The sequence below is a fragment of the Candoia aspera genome, chromosome 2 (genome assembly GCF_035149785.1).
Source record: "Candoia aspera isolate rCanAsp1 chromosome 2, rCanAsp1.hap2, whole genome shotgun sequence".
NCBI lineage: Eukaryota > Metazoa > Chordata > Lepidosauria > Squamata > Boidae > Candoia > Candoia aspera.
The window spans coordinates 194,573,736-194,600,734 of NC_086154.1; the positions used below are offsets into that span (position 1 = coordinate 194,573,736).

The 26,999-nt window shown below is 38.8% G+C and overlaps 1 protein-coding gene across 1 annotated transcript in view; it reads right to left on the bottom strand.

Moving 5' to 3' along the window:
• DMRT1 (doublesex and mab-3 related transcription factor 1) overlaps positions 1–26,792 on the bottom strand; it is a 73,704-nt gene extending 46,912 nt beyond the window's left edge. Inside the window, exons 1-2 of the mRNA XM_063295101.1 lie at positions 26,055–26,792; positions 19,371–19,557 (exon numbers count right to left, since the gene is read on the bottom strand). Of these exons, the coding sequence (XP_063151171.1) occupies positions 19,371–19,557; positions 26,055–26,375 (508 nt within the window). The 5' untranslated portion in view covers positions 26,376–26,792. The remainder of the gene's footprint in view (positions 1–19,370; positions 19,558–26,054) is intronic.
• Between the last annotated feature and the right edge of the window lie 207 nt (positions 26,793–26,999).

The following is a 26,999-nucleotide window of genomic DNA, read 5'->3' on the forward strand; positions in this document are numbered from 1 at the left end:
TACTGTTCTATAGCTGAATTTTGGTGGGCCTAGATAGACCTCTCCTTCCAATGCCCATGCTCTGAAGTATTTTCTTTTTTCAACTTTGAAATTGATGCAGGACAAGCACAGACTACAACCACTACCTACACAGGGATGGAGAGTGAGTTGCATGAATGCACTGATGTTGTTGTTGTTTATTCATTCGGTCGCTTCTGACTCTTCGTGACTTCATGGACCAGCCCACGCCAGAGCTTCCTGTCGGCCGTCAACACCCCCAGCTCCCCCAGGGACGAGTCCGTCACCTCTAGAATATCATCCATCCACCTTGCCCTTGGTCGGCCCCTCTTCCTTTTGCCTTCCACTCTCCCCAGCATCAGCATCTTCTCCAGGGTGTCCTGTCTTCTCATTATGTGGCCAAAGGATTTCAGTTTTGCCTTTAATATCATTCCCTCAAGTGAGCAGTCTGGCTTTATTTCCTGGAGTATGGACTGGTTTGATCTTCTTGCAGTCCAAGGCACTCTCAGAATTTTCCTCCAACAACACAGTTCAAAAGCATCTATCTTCCTTCGCTCAGCCTTCCTTATGGTCCAGCTCTCGCAGCCATACATTACTACTGGGAACACCACTGCTTTAACTATGCAGACCTTTGTTGTCAGTGTGATGTCTCTGCTCTTAACTATTTTATTGAGATTTGTCATTGCTCTTCTCCCAAGGATTAGCATCTTCTGATTTCCTGACTGCAGTCAGCATCAGCAGTAATCTTCGCACCTAGAAATACAAAGTCTTTCACTGCCTCTATGTTTTCTCCCTCTATTTGCCAGTTATCAATCAAGCTGTTTGCCATAATCTTGGTTTTTTTTGAGGTTTAGCTGCAAGCCAGCTTTTGCACTTTCTTCTTTCACCTTCATCATAAGGCTCCTCAGTTCCTCTTCGCTTTCAGCCATCAAAGTGGTATCATCTGCATATCTGAGATTGTTAATGTTTCTTCCAGCGATTTTAACTCCAGCCTTGGATTCCTCAAACCCAGCATGTTGCATGATGTGTTCTGCATACAAGATGAATAGGTAGGGTGAGAGTATACAACTCTGCCGTACTCCTTTCCCAATCTTAAACCAGTCTGTTGTTCCATGGTCTGTTCTTACCGTTGCTACTTGGTCGTTATACACTGATGAGCATTCAAAAATAATGTAAGCAATGTGTTCTTCATCAGTGTGGCCCATTAGGGTGTCTAGCAAGCTAACATCTCCAGGTGGTAGGAAAAAGGCAGTTGGCTAACAACAAAGACAGCACTGTCCATCCAAATGCAACATCTGATCAAGCCCTTGTGTCCAGTTACTAATGCTTTACAAAGGCACATGTTTCAGCCCAAATGACAGCTTTACAAATGGCAGGTAATGGAATACATTGAGGAGCTGCAGTGGGTGTAGAGTGAGCCCACAAAAGCACTGGCAGAGGAAAGGCTTGATACAATAAAAATATTGTCTCAGTCATCCAGTGTTTTATATGCTGCAGGGAGACTGGTAAGCCTTTCTTAGGCCACAGCAGACAAAAAGATGTAGGCATTTACAGTAGGTAAACAGAGGAGAAAACATATCTTCCTGGTTCTCCCAAGCACCACAACCTAAAATGTCAAATGTTTATGGATCACTCAAGAAGTGACAAAATTAGAAGTATAGTTTAGCTTCTGGCTGAAATGAACGAAGTCAACTGCTGAATCAAATGCTCTATAATCATCACCACCATCAAATTAAATTTTGGTGCCACCTGACTCCAGAATAACTCTGGGCAGCACCAAAATTGAATAAATAAAGTAAGCCTGAGGTGTATGACAGTAGATACCGTGCTGAAATCCGTCTGCTGCTCAATACAGAAAAACAGCATTCCTTACTGTTGCTCAATACAGAAAACAGAATTAGAACATACCAAACAGATGATTCATATGGAGCCTCTACTTGAAGACCTCCAGCGAAGGTCACACCCTCTCTCTAGGTTACAACACTGTCAACCTGTCAAACTTCTAATCTTCTGCCAAAACGTACCATCCAGTAACTTAAAGCCATTAGATTTAATCTTGCCTTCTGGGGCAACAGAGAGTAAGTGGTTCTCCCTTTTATATGAACTGTGTCTATTGGGTCATACACGCCTAGTTTAAGAACCTGCTGCACTCTTTAGTATACCTGGGAATGTAATCAATACACTGAAGACAGAAATCTCGCAGTTTAGATCCCAATGTCCAAGTTATCAGGCATCCAAATGTGCTAAAAAGTGCCAAAGAAGTGTTCTCCATTTACTGCACGTTGAGGTTTATGGCTAACCTTTTTACAGTCTGCCTACACATTCTTAAAAGTTCGATAAAAGCTACTTTTCAGGCAAAGACACTGGCCATCTTTGATTTTTTTCCAAATGTTGCAATATCTCTTAACTGGAAGTAATTATTCACACATCCCAAACTTCTCTTCTGATCACAAAAGAAGTTCAGATCCCGACTCAGCAATTTCCAGCCCACCCCTCCCCTTGGATGGACGCATCCTCCCTTCCTCATTAACAGACCTGGCTTTAAGGCTGCGTTTGAGGTCGAACAAGAGCCTTGAATGAGACTGGTGTGAAATCACTCCCTAAAGCCATAATCAGAAACCAGTGGAACAATATGTTTCTCCCACCAGACCTATCATGACAGAGCAATTTTTGCTGTCCAGAACCTCGCTGCTGGCCAGCTTTTTTGAGCCATCAAGGTTGTTTTCTGAATAGAGTGGGAAAAAGCACAACAGAAGCCTGAAGTTTTACCAGTTTTTTCCAAATCAGATCATGGCTTTAAAAAAATTCTCCTTGCAACTTATACTGTTTCAGGGCTGAACTTATAGCTTGCCATAAAGTTAATGTGCAGCGCAATATTCATTTCAGATAAAACTGTGGGTTGTTGGTTTTTTTTTTGGCCACCCCCAAAAAGAGTCATTATCTGTAATTACCCATCACCAAGTGTAATTATTTCTCCTAGGCTGCTTTACAGCCCCCAGGATTTGATGCAGTTACAGCTCACTGCATTAGGTTATCAAGAAGGGTTTCCTGACCTTTAGAGCACTACCATACACATACAGAGCTGGGCAGTGCTTGGGGGTCCCCTCAGAGTGTGTGTGTATGAATCAGAAATGTTACTTGTACCCACAGTCAAACGTTAGTGATGGCACAGCACTTGCCCGATCAAAAGATGTTCAGTGTTTCCAGTCCTGCTGTGTCCATAGGATCCTCAGGAGGATTTGAGAGACAGTGTAGGGGATGGTTGAAATGCGATAGTTAGCATTTATAGAACATGGGAATATGGATTGCTGCACAGGATTCTGCCCAATTGTGGCTATAAATGTTTTCCCCACCCAACAAAATCAACCACATTAATTACAGATGAACAGAATGTAAGGAAATCGTATTCTCCCAGTGCTATTGGTGGAAAATTGTAGTCCTCAGCCATGGCTATAAGTATTAGGGATGAAAAAAAAAGCTCATCATTTTTAAAATGATAAAATGTCACAAACAGCCAGAGTAGACTACCCTGTAGCAAGGAAGACAGCGCTGAATGAGTCTACAACAATGAAATATTGTTCTTGGCTGGAAAAAATTAGAAAAATTACCTAAAATATCAGTGTATACAAAATGGAATGGCAAAAAGTAAAACCAGCAGCACACTTCCACATTCCAAACATACACCATCTTGAATAAATGTTAAAAAGGTTTCTTTGGAGGAAGGCCTGAATATTAAGGTAGAGTCATTCCTTCCTTCCTCCTTCCCTATTTCTTTAGATTCACATTGGCCATGCTAGTTGGGGATTATAGGCATTGTAATCCCCCCCCCATCTAGAGGGTGTCAGCTTGCTAAAGCTGTTACTGAAGTTGCTTCAACTCTGGAAATAATAAACTGGACAAGGATTATTTGTGATTGTTACTCAGGAAGCACTGGTTCTTTATTCTCTGGAAATTGCATGGCCCTGTCTCAGAATTTACAGAGTCTGAGGTACCATGGAGACATTTGTCTGTAAGAGATAATGGGATTCTAATCTTTTCCCATCAAAACTCCCATTCTACAAATCTGGCGGGACAGTCTTAACTTTCTGAACCCTTTCCCCCCATGGGCATCTGCTGGGGGCTGGGGGAAAGAAGACATCTGCATCACAATGTCACACAATTAGCAAAACTTATAAACTTGCATCATGCCTCACAATGTGACTGACAGAAATTACATAAATGTGTAATTGTGCAATGACATCACCATAAACAAAGGAAATGTCCCATTAGGTAGGGAGCCATGGAGATGACCTTGGAAAAGCCATTCAGGAGCCTTAAGACAATAACAGATGCAGAAACATGCATTTAAGCCTGGGGGTGTGGGAAAGTATTAGAAAAAGACCCAGATTGGCTCCCCAACACCACTCCCTGGGTTATAAGAGGAGGAAAGGAAAACACAGGCAGACTTGCAAGATTCTGTTACTACAACCGATCTCAATAAAGTATCATTCTAGTCTTCCTGTGGAGTCAGTTTCCAGATCCGGTCTACCTTATAAGGCTAACGAGTTATGGCCAATCAAAATTTACTTGAATCCATCTCCCAGATTTTTTTTTTTTGTAACTCAGCTTTATGGTAGGCAGGTATGATAGGAATCACTTGGAAGACACATGTTCTGGTCACCCAAGGCATTAATTAGTTAGTTAAACTTTCTTCCTGGGGAACTACTTCTTTCCCTCCCCTAAAACCTCCTGTTGAATAAATCTGCCTTGTTTTCTAGAAGCTGAGGAGAATAAAGGGCAGGTACTATTGTGGAGTCCCAGAGACTCCTCCCTGTACTATAATGAAATATTAAATTTCCTGTTAAGTTTAGATAGCTAAACTTAATTATGTCTTCAGTCAGTTAAGTCTCATTTGTTCTATTTTATACAGCAACTGCTCATTAGTCTCTCTCTGCTGAATTATTTAATAAATGAATAAAACACTGGAGCCAGTCCTGGGGGTGGTTAGTGCCCTAAAGAAGCTCCCATGAATTTATGAATTTAAATTTAAGAACTTTTAATATAGCCATCTTGGATTTTATATTTCATATTTATATTTGTATTTTAGAAGTACAGGTTTTAGTGTATTTTAATCTGTATTTATTTTTAGCTTTATTGTAAGCCGCCCAGAGTTGCTTCATGCAAGATGGGTGGTGATGAAATTTGAAATATAAATAAATAAATAATCAGAATGTGTGCATACATGATGCCTGTGTGTCAGTGGCATCCACATGTACAAAGGAGCACAGAGATGACCTTGGAGAAGGTATGCAGAGACTTTTAGCAAAACATGAGCATTCTGCAAAAACAAGAAACTGTGAGAAAGAAATTTTAATTGCCCCACTTTGACTTTCCTTGGTATAATTGGAAGGGATGGGAAAATGCTCTTGGGCTTGTTATTATAGCCTATATTAATAAATGTGATGTGTGAAAGTCCCCTGGGCAAGCACTAAGTCACATCTGACCCTTTGCGGGGACGCTGCTTTCGCGATGTTTTCTTGGCAGACTACAGCAGGGTGGTTTGTCATTGCCTTCCCCAGTTGTAATTATCTTTCCACCAGCAAGCTGGGTACTCATTTTACCAACCTCGGAAGGACGGAAGGCTGAGTCGACCTGAACCAGCTACCTGAGAATCCAGCTTCCGCTGGGATCGAACTCGGGTTGTGGGGAGAGTTTTGGTTGCAATACTGCTGCCTACCACTCTGTGCCACACAAGCTTCTATATTAATATATATTAATATTCTATATTAATATATTAATAAGTAGAGTTTTAATTTTTCTTTTGGTGTCCTTTTCCTGACCTGGCCTATCTCAAAGAACTGTCAGTGGGAGACTAAGGGGGTGAGAGCAATGCAAGTAGCACATAGTATCACTACAGAAGCCTGCTCAGTTTCCGTAGTGGTACTCAGCTCATCCCTCCCACATCTTTCCCAACCACCTTCAGGAAGGATTCTGGATAAGACAGTTTTAAAATAAGTCACTGTAGTTTAAATGAGAATCATGTTGCTGGTAAGATGGTTTTGGAAAATTGTTATCCTCAAAGTTGGGAAATCAATCAATCAATCAATCAACAATTAAAGAAATGGAAAGATATGGGAAGCAGGAATAACAGAGTTTGAAAAGAAAAACTAAACATCCTGAATGCAACATCAAAATGAAAAGTAGGGGAGAAAAACCTTTGCAAACAGAGAAAGCTAAATTCTTCCAAGGAAAAGGAGAATAGTGGTAATTCTTAGAAGATCCTGGAGGAAAATTGGTTCTTTCCTGGTTGTCTGACAAGTTTTGCATTAAAATGCTTTCTGTCTGCTTTTGCTTTAATGTTAGGAACAATGAAAGGTATTTATATAAACAGTAAAACAGGACTCAAGAGAAGTTGAACCTTCTAGTGTGACAATATCTGTTCAAGAGAGCCAGTATATCTCATTCTTATGCCTTCTTATTTAACAGGAGGTGTACTGGTAGCATTTTACACAGCTGCTTAGCAAGTCAACGTTCTCATATCTTTTACTAATTTAACCAACAAGGGAAAACATATTCTTGAGAAGGAGCTCAAACACTTGGCACTTTTTGAGACATAATGTTAATTTAAATAATTTAGTGTCCTTCTGAACATATTCAGTCATAAAAGTGGCACACGGAGCTTATATATTTAAATGTGTAATTTAATTTAAATTTAAATATGTACTAATTGTGTTCAGGAGGGTATTGATGCAATATAACCCATTATAGGGTTACTCACAAGTAATCTCCACTGTGCTCAATGAGCTTACTCTCTAGTAGCTTTAAGAAATTAAATTCAAAGGTAGTTATGCTTCTAACAATTGTTTTGTTTTCATTAACTTACAATAAATGAAAGTTTATTTAAATGGATGAGGGATCATCCCCTTCCATGTAGGCTTGCCCTTCTGTCTGCAGTGTTGAGGTTATATAAATATAATGAAAATTACATATACATATCAAATAACCTCAAATAAGTTAAAATATTAATTATTCATATTTAAATAATTATTAGAACACTTTTTTTTTCAAATTTACTTGATCCTTGCCACAATGCATATAATTGGGTATCACAGTATTGTATTACCGCAAACATAATTTGGCTATTTTGTGAAATAATTACAGTAATTATATTTTAGCTGTGACATAGAAACAGCCTTTAATAATAAAAACAAAATTACAAAAATAAAAGTACACAGAGGAAAAATTCTGTCAGCAGTCATAGATGCTAAACAGAGAGTAGTCTACTGGATCCACAAACGAACAGCTCCCATAGGCTCTTCCTCTTTCCATCTGAGCTGATTATTTTTGGGAACTAATGTTAGGTGCTTACATTTTCTTGTTTTCTCCTCCCCCGCCAATTCTTACAGAAATTAAATCTGATGGCCAAAAATGTAGAAATATATATATATATATATATATTTAATTGAGCTCTAAACTTCTAGCACATGGGAAAAAGTTAAGGACTAATACAACTATAGGAGGGCCATGAAATACCTATAATTCTGCAGTTTAAACATTTTCTTATTGGAGAATTTTAAAAAGCTGTTCAATATTCCAAAGAGCAAATAAAACATTACAAGCTGCATATAGTTATTGCGTACTGTAGCTATACACGGTGCATGAATCTCATCCTATTGATGTCTATATTTAGCTAACACTCCTCACTTGCCAGTTCTAACTCCAACACTCTTGATCCCTCAAACAAAATGGTTATTGAGTCGTTCTCTGATACTGCTAAAGACTATCCAATGAACTCTATGGCATGTACAACAGGCTTCAAACTGGAACAGTACAATTCCTGTAAATATTATCAAGCATTCTTATAAGGCCTATCTGCAGCAGAGAAGACGGCTGTGTGGGCAGGCACAGGCTTTATCTAGAAAGACGTCAATGCCTAAGGTCATGTGATTCTCAAGGATGATTTTTTTTTTTGCCCAGAAAAAGCACTTGGCTCTGTTTTAATTATAGTGAAAGAATTGTAGTGTTTTCCAAACCATTGGTAAGTTGGTACAGTTGCCAACAGTGGACATTAGCACTAGAAATTGATTCACACTATTACATTATGCACAGTATTGTACTGTATTGATCTAATTTATTGATTATATTTTTGTGGAGAAGTTCTTCCATTTGTTATACAACCAGGCATTCCAGATTATTCATCTCATTAAAAATCACATTAGGCAAATGTTGCAAGCCATTTAAAATTATCATTTAATAAACAGCTTGTGCACAGTGGCTCGCAGTCTGATATACATCTTCAAGGCACCAAAATGTTATGGTTTTAAAAATGTAATGAAGATTACAACTAACTGGCATTTCATAGGCACATTTCACTTAATATTAAATGATACTAAGTAAAATGATCTAATCCATTCCAAAATTACTGCTACGTTATGTGCAAATTTGTCCTAAGAAAGAAGGCTGTAGCCACAGCCATGCATCCTCCATAGATGAGTGGGACCCTATTCCAAATATTTCACTAATCTCAGCTTCACTGGAGAAATGGGTTCTAAAAATACCCAGAGAAACCCCTAAGAGCTAAGTTAAGAACACATTAATGGTTTTAAACCCTTAAATTAGGACTGGACAATCATAACCCTATATGCCTTTAGCACCAATGCCCAGCTTCCAGGAAATGTGCAAGACTGACATTTCTTTAACTTTTTTGGTGGTGTGAGAGCTAAAGGTCACCGTGAATTTTCAATCTTAGATTTCCAAATTGGGGTGATTTTTCCTTTTACGAGAGACAGAATCTAGGATAAAAATGAATGCCTTAAGCATTGAGATTAAAACTTCCATTTCAGCACTTAAAATCCTACAAATGGCAAAGAAAAATGAGCCAAACATTAGGGACACCAACAGTCTAATGACTCTGTGACAACCTCAGCTATACCCCTTTCAGCCCCCAGGCAGAGCATAAATATGAAACATGGCTCTCCATACTGAAATGTTACACTTCTCTGCATTAAAAATGACTGAGCGTTAGGGAATTATGTACATCTGCATTAGGGTATCAATAGACTCTTCTTCCTACTATTCAAGTCATAGTTATGAACTTAGCCCAGGCATCTACTCTCTAATTAACAGTGTCTCGTATTGGACATTTGGAGTAGTTGGAATAATTGGACTTGGAATAATTTACATCCAAGCCATAAGACACTTACAAGTTGAGGAGGAGGAGTTGTTCTCTGAGATTATGCTGGTACTGCTCTCACTTTATCTTGGGGACAAGTCAAGGGCAGCTTTTCATAGGAGATCAACATTTATAATCTGCCTGAAAAACTGGTTCTATTTAAGACAACAAACTTGACACAAGATGCAGAGCACACTCTGATCTGAACTTCTGCATTAATTTGGAAACAGATGCTACAATTTCTTGCAAGTGATGGACAATTGGATTGCCATCTTCAGAAGGGAGTAATTCCCATCCCATGGGTTGTGTTCCAGTGTACAGAGTAAGATATAATTCCAAATGCATGCAACTGCAAAGTTTTCCCCAGCCTAGTATCTTCCAGATGTCAGTAATTACAAATTTGGAGAGTTGAAGTCCAATGCATCTGAATGAACCAGATTGGGGAAAGCTATTCTGCAGGCTTCCTTTTACTATGGGAAGCCCTTGAAGATACCTCAGATTTTGATGAGGATAAAAAGGATACTGTATTCCTTCTTAGACATTTGTCCACTCAAAATTAGAATCTGAGCCACCTGCATTTTCTCCGAGAAGGAAAATGAATCTCCTACTGATCCCTCACATAAAGGATATTACCAATTTTTACATAAGAAAATGTTGCACATTGAAGAATTACATAGAGTACACCCAGTACTGTAACACATTATAATCATGATTTGCTGAATTAGAGTTGTCTGGTTCACACATAATGCTAAGCAATAAACCAAACTTCACAAACCACAATAGCCAGGTTGAAAGATCATGATAAGCCCAAATTAAGCCAGGAACTTCATGGCTCAGACTGATTCCCCAACGAGTTGGAGCTAGGGGATGGAGCTAACTGGATACCAAGCGAATGACAGAAGGCAACACAAGATCATTGAAAAATACTGTACTGGAATAGGTGATTTTGAGGAAAAAAGCTGAAAATCCAAGCACAAATAACACCACCTACAATTCCATAAACATTAAAGTCTATTATTAGTATGGTTTCTGTATCAGAGTGTAATCTATTCAATAAAAGATATCAAAGACTAGGTTAAGTGGGGAGTAAGAGCTATATGAATATCTAAAAGGGGAGACCTTGGAAAAATAAGACTGGGATAAAATCATTATAAGTTCACTCTAAAAATAAAATTAGGGAGGTATCTGCTGATAGAAATTCACCACATGCTACTTCAATAGAAGCTGTATTCTAGAATCCACAAAATGATAAACACAGGGAGGATTCTGGCAAAGAGAAGCAGTCACTGAACTGTGTGGCTCAGAAATGCTGCAAATAAAACAAAGCAGCTAGATTGCACTCCTGTTCCTGATTACCTGGGAAAAAATCCCACTGAATTCAATGGAATGTCATTCCAAACAGACTAACAAGGGTTGAGCTATAACCTGGTCATTCCTTACATGGCTGGCATGTCAGAAAGGATAAAATGGATATTTGGAAAACACCACATACCTGTATTTTTCAAACCTACCAACACACTGAGACAGAGGCTAGTACACCCTAAAGATCCAACAACGAAACATAAGAGGAGCAACATAGTATATGCAATTCAGTGCAGTGAGGGGTGTTCTGAGCTCTACATTAGAGAAACCAAACAGCCTTTACACAAGAGGATGGCCCAACACAGGAGGAGCAACACCATAGGACCAGAATCAACAGTTTACCTTCATCTAAAAGAAAAAGGACACTCATTTGAGGACAATAATGTTCACATTTTGGACAGAGAAGATAGGTGGTTTGATAGAGGGGTTAATGAATCCATTCATGCCAAAGTGGAAAATCCTTCCCTCAATAGAGGTGGAGGCCTCAGACACAACTTGTCCCCCATTTTTCATGCTGCTCTTTCCTTAGTCCCCAGGAAGATTAAGACCACTTCACAAGTTCACTGGGAAGGCCATTCTTAACGATCCACTTGGGGATGAGCGAGGGATTTAGGAGTAAGACATCCCAAAGACAATCCACACCTCCATGGCACAATTAACAAGCCGTTCAGGTGTAGGGACAATGCAGCCACCCTGGAAGACATATATGGGGTCCCCTTACCAACCTTTGCCCAGACTGAAGAAGCTGCTTGGATAAGCAGCGAAACGTTTCAACCAAAAAGAAAGAAATCCAGTTGCCATGACTCAACCCACAGACAATTCCACCTGGATGACTGAGAATCTTCATCGACATAACACAACTGAAATGCTAAAATGTACATTTAGAAATTACAGTAAAAATATAATATGTGGCTTAAAATAAAATCAGCAATCAAGTTGGTTTGCTATCTTATAATTGCATTTATTATTTTACTGTTTCTTTATACAAGTTATTCAATACAGATTATAATAAATTAGCTTTCCTGCTTACCGGATAGATTAACTGGATTTGGTTTAATGTGTTGTATAAATCCAGTTGATGTTGTTTATAAACTTTTTTTAATAAGTAAAATTAGCAACCAAGCAAGCAACCAAGCTCAGAGATCACCAAGAACTACACAGTTCCACTCTGAGCTAAAGATCTTCTCTTCTATTAGTTTAATATAATAATAATAATAATAATGTAACATAGTACATAGTATAACAAAGCAAATCAGTTTAAATTCAGTATGTTGTCTGCACCAGATTACTGACTCCTACATGTTAGATTGAAGAAACACTAATGGACAAGGAGAAAACAAGTTCAAAGCTGAATACAGTGAAAGCAACCAAGTTTCTAAGCTGGGTTGCTGTGAAAAAAAAGAGACATAGTTATTGCCCAGAAGCCTAGTGAGCAAAGTAGACTGGACAGCATGCTAAGCAGAGTTCCTGGATTCTCTGCAATTTACCAGCAGTGGCCACACAGCTATGCGTATGAGTGCATTGGGAAGCACGGGGTGGGCTCTATATGTCCTGGTCTAGGTCTGATTAATAGGCAAGAGACTTAAAAACAGTCACCAATATTCCAAGCTGCTGCCCAACTGCCTTGCATGCAAGCAATATTTTCCCCTTCAGCCTCCTGCCGGATCTGGCCCATTTCTGAACTCAGTCTTTCTTTTGGCCACACCAGGTCTTGTCTGGTTCTGTTCAGTTTTGGGGTTGATAGACAAACGGGCAGAGTCCAACCCTTTTTTACATAATTTTCCAGTATTCCACTAGGTAAGAAAAATAAAAAAGAAGAGATGACTTCTAGGTTCACCATATTTGGGCTGCTGCAGAAGTCACTGGAAAGCCATATTTGGCAGCAAAAAGGTATGGAAAACTATAACCTGTGCTGCCATCTGTAGCTGTTCGATCTTTGTAGCCCAAATATGGTAGCTCTGCCCCTGCATAATTATTTGGTCTAGTTTTCCTTTCTGCCAATCACTGCTGGCTACAAGGAGTCTTTTGCAGCTTTTTTACATTCTGAGCCAGCCTTGCCTTCAGAGAAGGCTTCCTGTTGCAACTCAGATTGCATCCCTGTTTTGTGACTGACTGCTTGCAAGCCATGAGCCTGGCTGGAATAGCTACTAAGCACAAATATTTACTTCCCTGGAAAATATGCCATTTTTTAAAAAAGAAATGTCATTATAAATCTCCAATTATCATTTGTAATTTAAACTGATTAGTAATTGACTAAAAATAAGCTGGGAATTCTAGGAATTGTTGCTGCCTCAACATATCTATATGGCATCCAAATTGGGGAAGACTGCCTTAGATATGTTTTTAAGTGTGTGCTTTAAAAGAAGACATATTTGCAAATCTTAATAGCACCATTGCTTTTGCTTTGAGTTAATGTGCAACCTGAGCCCATACACCATACCTCATGCTAATGATGTGATCAGCAATAAGCTTCTGGGTTTTAAAAAATTAAATAACAGATGCCAGTGAGTGTCTGTATGTATGAGGCACTGTCCTTGGGGATGTGCTATCAATAAATCCTTCCCCTCTCATGGGAATAAATACTAAGAGAAAACCACATCATTTGCTCCTCAGTGACAACTTTTCTCCCTAATGTTAATGGCTGCATGCAGGTGGGGTGGGGGGAGGGGAGGAGTGAGGGGAAATTTCAGTAGCACTGTGAGTAGGGAGGGTAATTTAAATCCAATTTCCCTTCCACGCTGGTGTTTTGAAAATAACTCCACTGTATACTAAATATTTAATATTCCTTAAAATAAATACACAATATTATTGCTAGCCATGTCACAAATGCAACATGTTGCTAGGCTCTTAGATACCTAATATAAATAACCTACCTCTGCAGAGGTTAAGAATTGTCTCAAACATAGTCCTAAGCAATTCTCTTAAATCCCTCTGCCAATGATTCTTGAAGCATTGCCTTGTATTCCAATGGCCAAACCGAACTTCTAGTTAAGGAAGGAAGTGTCTCCTAATTTAATTATTTTCCTTGTATTTTTTAGTTTCAAGCCATCACTCTTTGTTACGCTGCTGCAAGCACTGTAAATAATACCTCCCCCTCCTTCATATTATTACCTCTCAAATATTTATAGACTGTTATATTCACCCTCAGTCTCTCTTTCTACAAGCTATACATCATTTTTGTCATCCAAGTCTTGATCTATTCAGATTTATCCATACCTCCTTTCATAATGAGATGCCACAATCTAAAGTAGGGTTTCAACAAAGGAGGAGAGAGGCTAAGTAAGGCTAACTTCCTGATTTCAGCACTTCCATATCATCACTGTTTTCATCCCTCCCAATTTCACAAGAGTAATTCAAAGTTCACTTACTTTCAGTTTCACTGCCAACAACCAGTTACTCTCAGATGACTAAGAGCAGAACGCAAAGAATGTCACTGCATCAAAGCTCTACCCACTCCATATTTTTAGTTCTTGTTGTGTGCATTTGTACTGTGATTTGTAAAACCAATTTCTGGCTTCCGTTGGGAATGGCGGACTGAACGGCTGTGCCCGCTGGTTCAGCAGGTGGAGCTGATAACACAGTATTTTTTTTCGGGCTCAGGCAGGTTTTCCTGAAGCCCAGAAACATTCTCCAGATCAAGGAGAATACCTGGAATCATCCCATCTGTCCTCCAGACAGCTGCTTGCAGTCAGAAGATCGGAAACAGCATTTCGCACTAGACTGGTAAGACTCAGATGGGAGATGGCAACTTCATCACTTTCCAAGCTGCACTGTAACCTTAAAAGGACACTAAGACTGGCCAGCACATTTCTAAATCACCATTTTGTATTTTTTTTTAAGTATATGCACCCCAAGAGAGGCTTTCTACAGCAAGGAGAAGCTGGTTCTCTTGGTGCTTAATGCTATTTTTGGATTACTTTTTTTTTTTAATTCTTTTAAGTTTTGGATTTCATTTTCCTTCCAAAGGAAATTCCAAGAATTGAGAGTAAACAATTGTCCTCCTGTTATTATTTTTGTATTAAATTTGAAGGTATTAGCATTTTCCTACACACTGAATCCGCTGATTTGAACCTTCAGTTTTCTGTTCTCACTTTCCCTTGAGAACTGTCTGCTATTTCACTCTCACTTTATGTAAACACACTTTAGAACTCTTCCGTATCTTTGACTTTCGCTGGTTAAGTTCCTAGGGGGCACCATAATCTACTGCGTGAGACCTGAAGGATTTCAAACAGATTCTTTCTTACTTTTATCAGGATTTTATTTCTTCTGACTTCTATCAAACTTTTCTGCAAGATATCCAGGACATTGTGGCAAATATGAGATGTAAAATGTGCCATCAGGTTGGGGATGTGGTGAATGAAATTGAGAAATTTGAGAGCGATAGAAAGGATTTTTTTAAGACTGAGATTCGGATTTCTATCAAGATGCTGGATGAAGATTGGATAATGAAGTTGGAGAAATCTAAGGGAGAGAGTGATCTGCAAGCCATCTCCTGGTGGGATGCCATGAAAAGAACCTGGAATCTTTGAGGGGGGCAGTTGGGCTGTTTGATTCTTTCAAGAGGAGAGCTCTGTGCACATTGTGGGGATACGTAACTGCTTCAGATTATTTTGAAGTGGGATAAGAGTTCAAAGAATGTTTGTCTGGTTTGCTTTAAGGATTTGACTGATGTTATTCCCTTTTAAAGATACGGAATTACTGTTTTGGATTGTCTTTGTTTTTGGGGTTTATTAAGATTGGGATTATCAAAATTGTTGTACTATTTATAATAGCAGACAACTTATGTGCTTTTTAATTTGATTCTTATTATAGTAGACAGAAATGTATAGAATAGTGGTACAAAGGGAATAATTAAATGTTTATGAGGTTTATATGAACTTTTTTTCTTTATTTTAATATAAGGGGGAGGAGTAACTATACTTAGTGATATTTATTATGTGTTAAAGTGGAATGACTTATAGAAATAATGTGGTGTTTTGGTTTAATATAGAGTAAGAGATTGATTATGGAAATTTTTGATTATCCTTGCTGTTAAAAGTTGGAAGCCACATCTTTTTGTAAATTTGAAAAAAAAAATCTCTTGTGTTTCTGCACTTTTTAAGGTTTTTTTCTTTCTTTGTAGTTTTTTTGTTTTTTTGTAGTTTTTATTCTTCTCTTGAAACATAAAATTTACTGTACAACCAACTTCTGCAATGATAGAAGCTGCCAAGCTGCCACAGCACAGTCCCTCTCTTGCATTTAAAGCCCTGGAGATGGTAGTGTTTTGATATCATCAGGTCAGCAATTGAACCTGGAGAAGGGCAAAGACCTCATGTGGTACTGGCATTCACCTTTTTACATATTTTACCCTGGGGAAACTTCCCAATAGCTTTAAACTTAGGCCAGCCCTCTTCATCCCCACCAGACATGTTGTTCACTACATTTCTTAGACCTCCAGTTTCTAACACATAGAGTGTTAGAGTAGAAAAGGCAGATAAATGCTTAGCATTCGCACTGGTCACCACTTCTAAGGACTTGAGAATGAGTGTCTCAGTGCACTGACTGTTAACTAAGAATGGAATGGAATGGCTAAATTCAGCACACATACTGCATTTCTTTTAACCAATATGCCCAAGAGAAATAGACAAATAAATATACTATATTTTTATTTGTCAGAGAAGTGACAATGTAGGAAATAATTAACAGCTTTTAACCTTAGTCTCTCTCAAGCTATTTAAAGCTTTAACAAAATGAAAACTATCTACTTGAACCTGAATTCAGCTATCTATTGGTAATCAACTAGCAATCATGAAATACCTTAATCCCTTACCCTCCCTGCAAAACTGGGTAGCTGTATAGCATATCAACTGAACATTCCAAATCATGCAGCTCCCACATACAATGGATTACAAAACACTAGTTTGAATATTTAAGTAGGGTATTTATAAATTCAGCACAGGTCTGTTTTCTCTCCTTTCTATTCCAATCAGCCCTTTCCTGAGTACCTATCTGAAGAAGCACCATGAAGTTTACAGTATGTTGTTTTAATACCCAATCCTATTAGTATGAACATCTAGGAAGCTCTTCATGGATATAGGAGAATATATAGATTAATTAGGGATTAAAACAATTTCAGAAATCCCCCAAGTCTGAGGCAAGACAACATGGAAAATGGTCCAGTCCTAATATTTCCATGTTAACCTTTCCATTGTGGAAATGTATGGTTTCAAGTAATCTTTGTAATTTACTTAACTATAAACTATAGATTTCAATCATTTAAATAAATGATCACTGACGATATTTCCAGTATCATTGATCTTGGAAATAAATATCAACCCTCATCTTTTACACACAAATTCTGAGCATATATGCTAATTTCTACCATCCACTTACCTACTGACCATTCTCACTCTAACAGCTTTCATCTCATATGAGTCTCTATGACTGAAACCATAAGCTGCAGAGCAAATGAACACGGAAAAAATGTGTCATTTTGTGTCTTAACATCAGCATCTTTCAGATACATTAAAATAAAACTCCCAGAATTCTTAGTCAAACCATCCAAACATTTGGAAGGTGCCAAGCCAAGCCTAAAAAGGTGGCTTTCCATGTAAATGATTCACATTTCAGATCGTATCTATCGAACTGCTCATGTAGAACCGTATACAGCATATAATAGCGGACTGTTCCCATCAAATGCGACTTGGTCAAATGTGACAAATCCAAGAGAAAAACTAGAAATTAATACAACTACTTTTTTCTCCTCAATCTAGTAAAAGTTAAGTATCAAATTTTGGTCTCACTTGATAGTTCAACCTCTTAAAAAGGGATTATGGAAGCATAGCTTTAAACCCTATGCCCATCTTAACAAACATCTTAAAAATTATATTCTGTGATCACCCCTTAATAGTCTAATAATGCTGGCTGGGGAATTCTGGGAAATGAAGTCCACACATCTTAAAGATGCCAACGTTGAGAAACACTGCTGTATGCGCTTTATGACTTCCCACACCATGTGACTGAGTCACATCTCAAACACAAACACACACAGCAGTCACCGTCTCACTTAAATTAACTTTAAAATATGATTCTGAATGGCCCAAGCCCAGGAGAATGAGAAGGATTATTTTCTCTGTCATAATGAGGAAGATCAGGCACAATGAAAATACGAATCCCCCTTTCTCTTTCCCCACAAAAACACCTTGTTTCTAAAGGTTTAGCTATCAAAACACCATCATTATTTGGTTTTCTCATGTAACTCATCCAGGTCCCCCTACTTTATCATAACCTATGGTAATGTATTTAGGCTGCAATCTTAAGAATATATTCTTTTCAACAAGAAGTGAGAAATTTTCAGGCCCAAAACTTCCATTTTCATGCTACTTTTCCATTCTTGTGTCCCCATTTGCATAGCCAGCTTTTAAAATAAGCACACTGAATCACAACGACAAGACTGAGGAATGAAAATAACAGTAAGCCCCCTCCTTTTTTTCTCCCCTGTTCTTCCTTCTCTGCTTTCTCCCCCTCTGGAAGCATGGCATGTCACCAGAGACTTGAAAAATTGACTCTGGCCTCTCAATCTGCCATAATATTTCTGACCTGCCAATAAAATGGATACAGCGAAAAAAAGACTTTTCTGGTACCTTGTATGATTTGTGTGGCTCCTTCACACCCTATTCCTCTCTCAGTAAACCATGTACAGTGTGATGAAGTTTGAAAGAAAAACTGCTATACCTCTAAGGGGGGGGGGAAAGAAAACCTTCACAAGGAAGAAATGAACCCGCTGCTTTCTGGAGTTGTCAAATGAAAAATCTGGTGTCATGGACCTGTGGACAATAATGGTGGCCGCTCAAACTGTCTCGACTAAGGAAAGAGTGAAACACAAATTATGAAACTGCCTTCAACTTTGGTGACATATCAGAGCCATTCCTGAACATTTTTTGCTGACACCCAATTCTGCTCAAACTCAAAGGAACTTATCACTAAGAAATCATATACAGCACTCTGCTGACTGTTGTTAACAGGCCCTTACTGGCAATATAACGTAGAAAGCAGGAACTGAAATTCTGCATAATCCATAGACTCACAGGGAGTGCAATCTTTCAAAGTAACTAAACACACACCACAATTAAAATTGCCCGGAGTTTTATTCTAAAGCCAGTTTCGATCTGAAGTTCGCCAGCGGTCACTGAGCTACAATTTGCAGCATCCCTCACCATGGTTCACATTGGTTGAGGCTCTGGGTTTCAGCAAAAACAGGAGGCTTAAGGAGTCAATTCATTAAAGTGTCTCTTAATGCAGTCACATCTTTCTTCAGGATCACGCAGAAACCCGAAAAAAGACAGCTACTGTAATGAATACCAGAGATGTGCCACATTTGCATAAAGTCTAAAGCAGGATTTTTCAAACAGTGAGACCTTCATGGTGTTCTATGAAAAATCAAGGGTCAAAACAAAAACGTTCATGCAAATGCAGTCAATTTTTATCACTACTACTTTGCCTCCTGATCAGGGATCTGAGAATTTTATTTTTTTTAAACTAACAGGTTTTCTGGCTGAAAAGTTTGAAACCCCTAGTCTGAAGCACTTCTTCTGAATCATTGTCAAAGTGAGCAGAGCCTGAAGAAATAACACTGAGCTATAACGGACAAATAATCCACCCTGATTAAGGAAGGCTTTCTTACCTTAACTAAAACAATACCTTAAAAAGAATGCACATTGTAAAGGTGTAACATAAAACAACATTATTGTATGCACTTTTGTACACACAGCCCATGTTTACTGAAATCAAATTAGATCTGCTAGAGTCCAAGAAACCCATGACAATCCAACTCTTTCCAGATGCAAAACCTATGAAGGCAGGTCCCTTTACAGGGCATTACCTGTGGATGAGGTAGACACTACAGTTGCTGTGGTTGTGGACTGTGGAGGGCTGGTGCTTTCCAACAACAGGCAGGAACTGTTGGCATTGTTCTCTTTCTTAACGTACATTTCTGTGGCACTAGGCAAAGGGATGGGATGGCTGATCCCCAGCTCTTCCTCTTGGGCTTGTTGCCTTCTCAGTGCAACCTGGAAAAGCGAAAATTACACAGTACTTTCACTATCTAAAAAACAGCAGCAGTGAAATTGGGTGGAAAACTCCTGTTTTCTTTATCATTACACACATGAAGGTTCATAAAAACAGAATTAAGATGTAATTTTAAAGCTATGTGATAAGATAAAAGAGAACTAAAAGGTAAGCATCTACCAACAATCTTTCTAATTTGGCAACTATCTAAACTTAGTTAAATCTTGGACACTGCTTTTTTTAAAAAAAGAAAACTCTTTATTTTAGTGAATTTGGAAACACCGTGAAATACAGACAAATTGAGACCCTCGGAATTTCAAGGATCAATTTCAAGTGTGATTAAATGAACAGTTACTAGTGAAAACCAAAGATGGAGATACTTTGTGGAGTCTTTTTGTTCATTTTTTTAATAACAAAGGATTTAGTCTAGAGGAGTGAGTAGGATTAACAGTATCTACCCCTCATAAACCACAGTTTTTCATCTTTATTTCATATTCATACCATGTGAGCCCTTTGGGCATCCCAGGATGTGAACCTTATTAAAGCAAAAGAACTCATGGTACTTGACATAGTATTTCTGCAATAAGTGTGAGGTTTTCAAGGCACTATTCTGTTATGGAAGAGAATTAAAATTGCATTTCAAGTTCAGATCACTCATTTTACAGAACTCTTACTGAAGCCAATCCAGGCAGATCTTTCCTGAACATTTTGTTTATTCGTTTAGTTGCTTCCGACTCTTCGTGACTTCATGGACCAGCCCATGCCAGAACTTCCTGTTGGTCATCAACACCCCCAGCTCCCCCAGGGACGAGTCCATCACCTCTAGAATATAGTTCACCTCCTGAACATTAGTTTATAAATTATCTTATACTGCTGCAATGTAAGCAAAGTGAAGCAAGGCTAGAGTAGACTATACATTCTGGGCCACTTAATTACACACATGTAAAATTTATACAGTATGTCTCTCATTCAGAGTTGCCATTTAGAGATGGCATTTGTCCCTAGCATAGATCCTTTAACAGTTACATAATATTGAGGAGTGTGAGAAATGTTTCAAATTTGATGAACTCAAAAGATACCTGTCTCAAATACAAAACAGACTGCTTTAATTATTTGAAAGCATTCTTAGCTTGAAACAGAATTATTTAGAGCACAAAACATTTTCAAAATGACTGGAATGGCTGTTTCACACTTGACATGTTCTAAACACACCAAATTTTGAGAATCAATGAGAAGGAAAAATATGGTTGATTTTCAGATTGGTATGAAATGAGAAAGTAGGTTAACTGATAACAAAGAAGCAGAATGCAAAAACAGAGGCTCACTCACTCACTCACTCACTCACCTATCTATCTCCCGCCTTTATTATTTTTATAAATAACTCAAGGCGGTGAACATACCTAATATTCCTTCCTCCTCCTATTTTCCCCACAACAACCACCCTGTGAGGTGAGTTGGGCTGAGAGAGAGTGACCAGCCCAAGGTCACCCAGCCGTCTTTCATGCCTAAGGCGGGACTAGAACTCACAGTCTCCTGGTTTCCAGCCCAGCACCTTAACCTCTAGACCAAACTGGCTAAACACTATGGCTAAAGGAAGCAAAGACAAACACACAAATATCATTAAACCAACACACATTTTAGCATTTAATGCACAAGGAAGGAAAACATAATAAAGTCGGCTGATATGAATCCAATGGAAATGCAGGACCTCTGCATCTTTGAAACAGATTAAGTTTGAATTGGCTGCACAAACAAGTTTTTGATCTAAGAAAGCAATTTTCCCCAGCCCAATTTTCTCCAGATATGATACATTATAATTCCTATAATCCGCACAAAGTTTTGTGATTGGGGATGACGGGTGTTGAAGTTCAAAGCATCGGAGTCTGCAAAAAAAAACTGATCCTCAGACTATCATACAACTAAGCAGTTGTAATTACACTGCAACCAACAGCTACAAAATTATAGGTAATGGTACTGAAATTAAGCAAACTTTTCTGACACAAAAATATTCCATGGCAACTAGGTCTACCAGTTCTGGGCTGCAAAAATATGTGTTTCTCTTTGCTGCCATCTAGTTGTCATTCAGATTTTTGCAGCCTAGAACTGGTAGCCCTACTAAAATTCCACTTTTCACACCCAATGCTGCTGTTTGCATCATATCTGGGATTGGGATTGGACACTAGCTGCTTGGTTCCACACTTTTATTGCACAGTTCTCTTCACTGTTCCATGGAAACTCTGGCCCATCGAAAATAGAATGCAAATCCTCAGGGCTGATGCCATAATTCTCCATTTCAGTCAAGATGTATAAAATACATCTGTGTACAGTTCAAAAATAGTTTAAAAGAAGTGCTCCAGATCTCACAGAAACACAAGCACAGCACACCTCTCTTATTTATTAAAGCAGCCACACTGTTTCTCATCCTTCCATGCAACTTGAAAAAAAAGTGCAACTGCTTTAATAGTTGCATTAACTTTAATGAATAGATTCCTTAAAGCAGTTCCACCTTTTTTTCAGATTCACAGAGAAGCCTGAAAAAGGGTGCTTTAATGAACAGGAGAGATGCTGTGCTCACATGAAGTCCAAAGCACTTTTTCTGAATAATTTTCAAAATACAGATAACCCTAATATATAGCATATTGTCAGCAACAGGCTGAAATATGTCAAGATAGCACACTCAGATTTTTCAGACATCTGTAGTTCTACTCCAGACTGAAATCATATTTATGACTCAAGACTATAATCCTAACTATACTTACTAAAGAAGACAGTAGGATTTGTAAATATGTTCTGGTTTGCACAGGCTGAAACTCAATCCTTTCTTCGAATGGTAAAGCCAAGCTTTTGAGCCAAGCTTCACTCTGATAACTCCTTGCCCATGCAGTTTTATGGCAACAATGCATAAGTGATTTGCTATTATCTTATTAGTTGTTGTTTTCGTTTTCCAAGTATATTCCAAGTATAGCCCTTCAATTTCTGCTGATCTTCCATCTAAGTACTAACCAGATCTGACTCTATTTAGCCTGGAAGCAAATTGCATGATTTACATGCAAGATCTGTTCATTTTGTAACTTGTCCCAATAAGTTACCTTCAAACATGTAAGATTAAAATTTGGCATTCCCCAAAATGCCCGTATTAGCAACACCTGATAAAAGCTGTTGCCCAAAACATTTAGACAGCATCACTTTGGGAAGGCCACACGAGACACTAAGACTTTAGTACTTAAATTTCTTTACAGTCTGAAGTTTTCTGCAACTCTATAACGTTTAAGCACAACTCTCATTCTTGAGACCAAATCTGAACTGAATAACAAAATGTAAATTTGAATTTGTCTGAATAACAAAAGTGTTGCTTTACTACTTATTATTACTTGACTGTTTTAGTACTTGAGTACTGCTTTCCAAGGTGTGGATTTTTAATGGACAAATTCTGAAACGCAATCTAGGCTTATATGCATTCTTTTGCAAGAGATGACTAGAAACTTGGTAGGTGCTGATATTCTACCTCTCCTCTGTGCAACTAGCATAAAAAAACAAGCTAACTTGTCTTGCATAAATTCAATGGGCTGCTAAAGAAGGACTGGGTCTTCCTGTCCTATCCTCTGTAGGTAGATTGCAGTATCTGTCTATATATTTAAATGAACATGCCAATCAAACAGCAAAAGCTAAAATAAGGGATTTTAATTCAGCCATACATTACAAACCCCTATTCACAATTTATTTTTACAAGTGACTGCTAGCAGAACTAGAATATACTTAGCAATCACTGCTTTCCTTACTGATGTAAACTGAACTGCTGAAGAACTTTTTAAGGCTCTGGCCCATTTGCTGTTTACGGCAGCGTCATAATGTCTCAACTACCCAATTTTCCTCCCTGATCATATGGTGGCCTCAGCCCATGATTTAAACAGCTTTATGCCATCATTTCCATGTATCAGAATAAAATTAGTTTTACTCACTGCTCTATCGTAGTGTGAAGGCAGATTAAATCTGCAACTTCTGGCCCCCATTTTTCATGGTGCCTGATCAGTTGCAGTGTGTTTGGGAGTTCAAGGTTTGTGTCCTGGCACGCTCCCTCCTCTCTGGTCACCAGTCCGCCTCTGTGGATGCCACTTCTTATCTGCCACTATCAAGCTGACAGCGACTCTCTTAAGGTATTGGAAACATTTTATAATGTAAAAACTACCAAATAAACCAAAACCAAAATTTTAAAATAATTCTTTGAAGACCTGGAAATTACCACTACTTAATGCTACCCAAGCACACAGTTAAAATCTTTCCCTAATGGCAACACACATTTTATTTACTTATTTATTACTTGCAAATACCCTTAAGGAGATCAGCATAGCATTTTTTTCCTTTTATGCACTCACAAGTGAACAAGGCCTCCCAAGAAATCGAGTTTTTACTACATCTTCTTTCACTCTATACTCCCTCTCTTTACAAGCAATTCCTATTTAGAAGATCTTCTTCCCAATATTGTTGGGGGTGAATCCTTGGGCCTTTGGTTGCTTTTCTATCGTATTTGTAGAGAAAGCTGTAATTGCACAATTGTGTAATGGCATCAGAGTATATGCACAGATAACCAGATTTTTTTCCTAGCCTTATACTGTTGTGACGTAGAGGAGGGAGAAAACGTCCAGTGGGAACCAATCACTATAGCCAAAACAAGTGGTGCAACAGAAAAGATGGACAGCATGATAATCACAACAGACATTACGGGACAAGGTAGGGGCTGTTGAGGCAAATAGCCAATATTATGCTAGTATTAATTTGTTGTGACACAAGGAAGGGTGTAATAGGTGCTGAACCATTGTTGGAACAAGCCTTTCCAACTACGAGAGCTTCTATTTGACCAGCAGTAGGTCAATGCTATATTATCAGTAGAAAAAGCAGCTGTTTTCTTTGGGGTATTTTAAAGAAACAGTCTAGGCATAAAGCAGATGACAACTTTCTGTAGAATAAAGTATATTTCCAAAAGACAAAGTTTGTTCATACTCATTTAAAGCAATGAACTGTGGAGACTTTTTTTTAAGTGATAAAGCAAAGCAACACAAACCAGCATAATAATCACTGAGATTATAGTACAGGAACTTTTAACCTAGATAGTTGCAGTCTTGTAAATACCACAGCATTCAATTGGATATAATCCTAGGTAAGTGCAAAAAAAGTATTCAACATTTGCACTTGTGCAACAATCTTTTGAAGGACAGATAGTAATAAGCAAATATTGTCTGGAAGGTGTAAATGCATGTGGTTTCTGTGCCCAAAATTTGAAAAAAATTAACACCCAGATAAGCCAAAGAATTGGGCATTGATGATCAAGTAATGGAATGGCATCCTATTTCTGATTTGCCAAACTGGCACTCTTGATATGTGTTGGACTACAATTCCCAACAAATTGGGAAAGGCTGAATTGATAAAATTGTAGGACTGTGACAGCAGTCTTTCCAAGGTATTCAGAAATGGCATGCACATATCCAAAACACTAAAGTTTTTTTAGTTTACAATCATTTGTAACCTTTAAAATGTTGATATTTGAAGTACCATTTTTTCCAATTTCCCATCAATTCAAGTTAAACATTTTGAATGAAAAAAGAAATTGAAAATATATTAATTTAGTTTTATAACAGGAAGAATGTTTTAATGCAGTAATTTTGCAATTCAATGCTGAATTATTTTGCAAAAATATTTTTTTTCACTCATTGAATTTGAAACATTGTAAATGAAAGACAGAGACATAAACCTGTTAACGCTGATCTGGTTGCTAGAATTTCACATCATTAAGTTTTTACTGACAAAAACTGAGCTAATGGTAGGAGTCTCATAGACCTAGTTATGAATTCAAAGTTTTCATCTTGGAAGAAGTCATCCCACCCCCCACTAACTTATTCAGCATTATTTTCACTATAAAAATCAGTCTCACACTTCCACATGCTTTTAAATGCAACTATGCAATTGCATTACCCATTTCAGGATTTCTTTCAATAGCATGTAATTCTTGTTTTTTTCTTTTAGATAACGACCTCTATATTATTATTAATATATTAATAATAATAGCATTATTATTTCCAAATAAATCAGAAAATTAGGAAGCCCCATACGAGCTGTCTGAAACTAATGCTCCGTGTCAGAAAGGAAAAGTGTGATAACAAACAATAACAAAAAATTGCATAGTGGATATTATTTTAACAATAAAAAGGCTATGCATGCTTTCGTTGAAAGCCAGAACAGTACCTTAGGCGGTGTGAGACATGCTTTCCCCCCAATTTATACTCAACTCTGGCAACGACGTTAAGTGTTTTTGCAGAAAAAGTATCCAAGAGTTTTATGCAGAAGGTCAAACCTATCCATTTCTCTGGGATACAGTTTTAGGGAATGAGGCTTAGCATTACTTTCCAACCAGCATCATCGAGCGGCAATAAGGCTGCCCGTACTTTCTCTCCCCCAGAGCAGGGTCCCCGTCATTTCTTCACTGCTTAACCCTCCCACTGCTCACCTGGGCGGCCATCACCCGTTGCCTCTCGGCGATCAAGCTGCATTTTTTACACTGGCAATCTCTCCACATGCAGAAACGCTTGTGCCCTTTCAGGGGTGAGGAGTAGCCGTGGTTCCTACAGCGCGCGCACTTAGGGAGACGAGGGGACTTTTTCCCCGCAGTGGTGGCGGCACCAACAGGGCCCTGGTTCAAGGCCCCCGCGTTGCCGCCTGCTCCGGTGGCTACTAGCCCGGCAGATTTCCCAAAAGTGCCCATTTTAGCCCCCTGGGCATGATGCTCCGACGAAGCCGACGGCTTGCTGAAGGAGGACTCGTTGGGCATCGCGTATTTCGGAGCGGTTAATTTGAGAGAGAACTGAAGGAAGAATTGCTCGACTTTGCAAGGAAGGCTGTTTCAATGCTCAATTTTAATTTGAGCCTGAAAGGCCGGGAGAGGACCCTTGGAGAAAGCAGCTCGCCTTGGCCTGCAAGCGGTTGCTGCGGTGCGCTGCAGCCTCTGGAGCGAGCTGGCTGGCTGGCAGGTGGCAGCAAAGCCGTGCAAAGTAGCAGCCCACCTCGTCACTTTGCAAAGGCGCGGGTGAACTGAGGAACTTGCTGGACTTTTTGCTGTTTTTTCAAGGTACATATTCCAGAGCACGGACCCGCTCCCGGGCGCTCTAGGCTCCACCCCCAAGTCGCTCCAGCGGCCTTCTGCAAGCTTAACCCAGCCTATGCGGTACTTGCAGAGAGCCAGCAGCCCTTGGCTGAAAAGCTTGTGTCACCTTCAAGTTTTAACCCATTTACAGTATTTGCAGCCTGCCGAAACTTTGTGGCACAGTTCTTAAAATAACTAGGTTAGTCTTGAAAGCGCCACAAAACTCTTCGTTGGTTTTGCTGGTGGGCACGTTCCAATAGGAAACGTTTCAGTAGTCCTGCCGACTCTAACGCTGTTGACTCCTAAGGATGG